This window comes from Pristiophorus japonicus, unplaced genomic scaffold (assembly GCF_044704955.1).
Source record: "Pristiophorus japonicus isolate sPriJap1 unplaced genomic scaffold, sPriJap1.hap1 HAP1_SCAFFOLD_29, whole genome shotgun sequence".
Lineage (NCBI taxonomy): Eukaryota > Metazoa > Chordata > Chondrichthyes > Pristiophoridae > Pristiophorus > Pristiophorus japonicus.
In genome coordinates this window covers 2,525,361-2,527,549 of record NW_027252668.1, presented here as the reverse complement: position 1 = coordinate 2,527,549, position 2,189 = coordinate 2,525,361, and the positions used below count along the sequence as shown (strand labels likewise).

Genomic DNA, 2,189 nt, shown 5'->3' with positions numbered 1-2,189 from the left:
TTCCACTTTAGCGTCGCTGGAATTTTCCGCCAACTACAAACACGGTCCCTGGTCGCTGTTTCTTTTGCTCTCAGACCCGTTCATTTTCACCGCCTGCCGAATTAAGAGCTTGTTTAGGGGCAGAGACTCAGATTTCAGTCACACATTCTCTCTCGCAAGCCCTTTTCAAGTTTATTTTTCCATTCCTGTTGCGGGTCAGTCCGTTTATTCAGCCGACACTCCCTGCAGTGTAACAACCCAGAATGGGAGTTCTTACAGAGATCAGAACCGGGGCAGTTTGAACACTCTGTCCCTCTTCTCTTTTCACAGAAGGACCCCCAGTTCTGGGCTCACTCCCGCCTTTGCAGGGGCTCGATCGATAATCTGTGAAACCCAATTTTTACAAAGATTGAGTTGGAATGTGTCCCGTTACAGAATCGGTGGGGATTGATTCCCGCCCATTGGACAGTTTGAAATAGTACCCGAATTTAATCCTGATTGTAACAGCCTGGAACTTGCAAGGGGAATATGTAAAAGACAAAATTAATTAAAACGTGTTGGGAAATCTTTGACTAATGGTGAATTTATATTAACATAATCTGCTATTTTAAAATTTCTTGGCGGGGTTTTTAAATTAAAAATCGATATTCTGACTGTTGGAGACAGTAATTTCCGCCCTACTTTCATTGGTGGGCTAAACAGCCTGTGATTGGTCACCTGAAAAGACCAATGAAATTCACCACCGAGCGACCAATCACAAATTCGCTCCCTGCATTCCTCCAGAAGGTACAAGAAAGGCAGATGTGGGAGGAGTTTCTCATTCTTTCACTGAACGTGTGGATTGTGGAAATGTCTGGGAGAGGAAAAACTGGCGGTAAAGTTCGGGCCAAGGCCAAGTCTCGCTCCTCGCGGGCCGGACTGCAGTTCCCTGTGGGCCGTGTTCACAGGCATCTGCGAAAGGGCAACTACGCTGAGCGTGTGGGTGCCGGAGCCCCGGTCTACATGGCTGCTGTGCTCGAGTATCTGACCGCTGAAATCCTAGAGCTGGCCGGCAACGCGGCCCGCGACAACAAGAAGACCCGCATCATCCCCAGACACCTGCAGCTGGCCATCCGCAACGACGAGGAGCTCAACAAGCTGCTGGGAAAGGTGACCATCGCTCAGGGCGGGGTGCTGCCTAATATCCAGGCTGTGCTGCTGCCCAAGAAAACCGCCAGTGCGTCCAAGGGCAAGTAAAGCGGACAAGATTTAATCTAATAACGCAAAGGCTCTTTTCAGAGCCACCCACACTATCTGTGAAAGGGCTGCTTTCTGTTCTGTGGATAACAATTGTCCCAGATTTAATTTAACATACACTATAATTAAGCTGAACGTTTGCTGATCAGAAATGAGCCTCAGACGTTCTTAGTTATAAGCTTAACCATCTAGAAGTGTGGATTTTCAAACTGTGTTGCATGTTTGCTATTAGCCGATATTCGGATCAGTGATTTAATAGAGGGCGACTGGCTTCCGAGAAATACAAAACAGACGGAGACTGTAATGTCTGGGTAAAGAAGACTGTATTCCCCCCGCCCGCTCATTGTGACCGGTACACCAGGAGTTCCTGATCTCATAAAAATCTTTGTAAATATTTAATAATTCCCATATTCCCACAGCCACTACACTGGAAAAGTACTTCATTGGCTTTGAGAAGTCCGATGGTCGTCTAAGGTACTAGAAAAATCAGTGTTACTGTACTTTAATTAAAAATCTGAAATAATTTCCCAACCAAACTGTCCACACTCTCATCCCCAGGTCACTGCTCTCTCTGTGAGGAGGTGGGTGGCTCTTAAAAGAGCCTTTGTGTTGTGCTGGGTGGAAAGGGTGGAGTTGTTCAGCCGCCGAATCCATAGAGAGTGCGGCCCTGCCGTTTGAGAGCGTACACCACATCCATGGCAGTGACCGTCTTGCGCTTGGCGTGCTCGGTGTAGGTGACGGCGTCCCTGATGACATTCTCCAGGAAAACCTTCAGCACCCCGCGGGTCTCCTCGTAGATCAGGCCCGAGATCCGCTTGACACCGCCACGGCGAGCCAGGCGGCGGATGGCGGGTTTGGTGATGCCCTGGATGTTATCACGGAGCACTTTACGGTGCCGCTTGGCTCCGCCTTTGCCCAGTCCTTTGCCTCCTTTACCTCGTCCAGACATGATGATTCTTCACTTAAACTGTCGC

At 48.8% G+C, this 2,189-nt stretch overlaps 1 protein-coding gene across 1 annotated transcript; it reads left to right on the top strand.

Annotated features, from left to right (window-relative positions):
* Positions 1 to 828: 828 nt before the first annotated feature.
* LOC139248332 (histone H2A type 2-A-like) lies at positions 829 to 1,215 on the top strand. Its single transcript, XM_070872125.1, has one exon. It carries the CDS (start codon positions 829 to 831, stop codon positions 1,213 to 1,215), a length of 387 nt encoding a protein of 128 aa, XP_070728226.1.
* Positions 1,216 to 2,189: the final 974 nt, after the last annotated feature.

What these genes read in the sequence shown, in the direction of transcription:
- LOC139248332 (XM_070872125.1), top strand. Translation starts at nt 829, where the DNA reads ATGTCTGGGAGAGGAAAAACTGGCGGTAAAGTTCGGGCCAAGGCCAAG.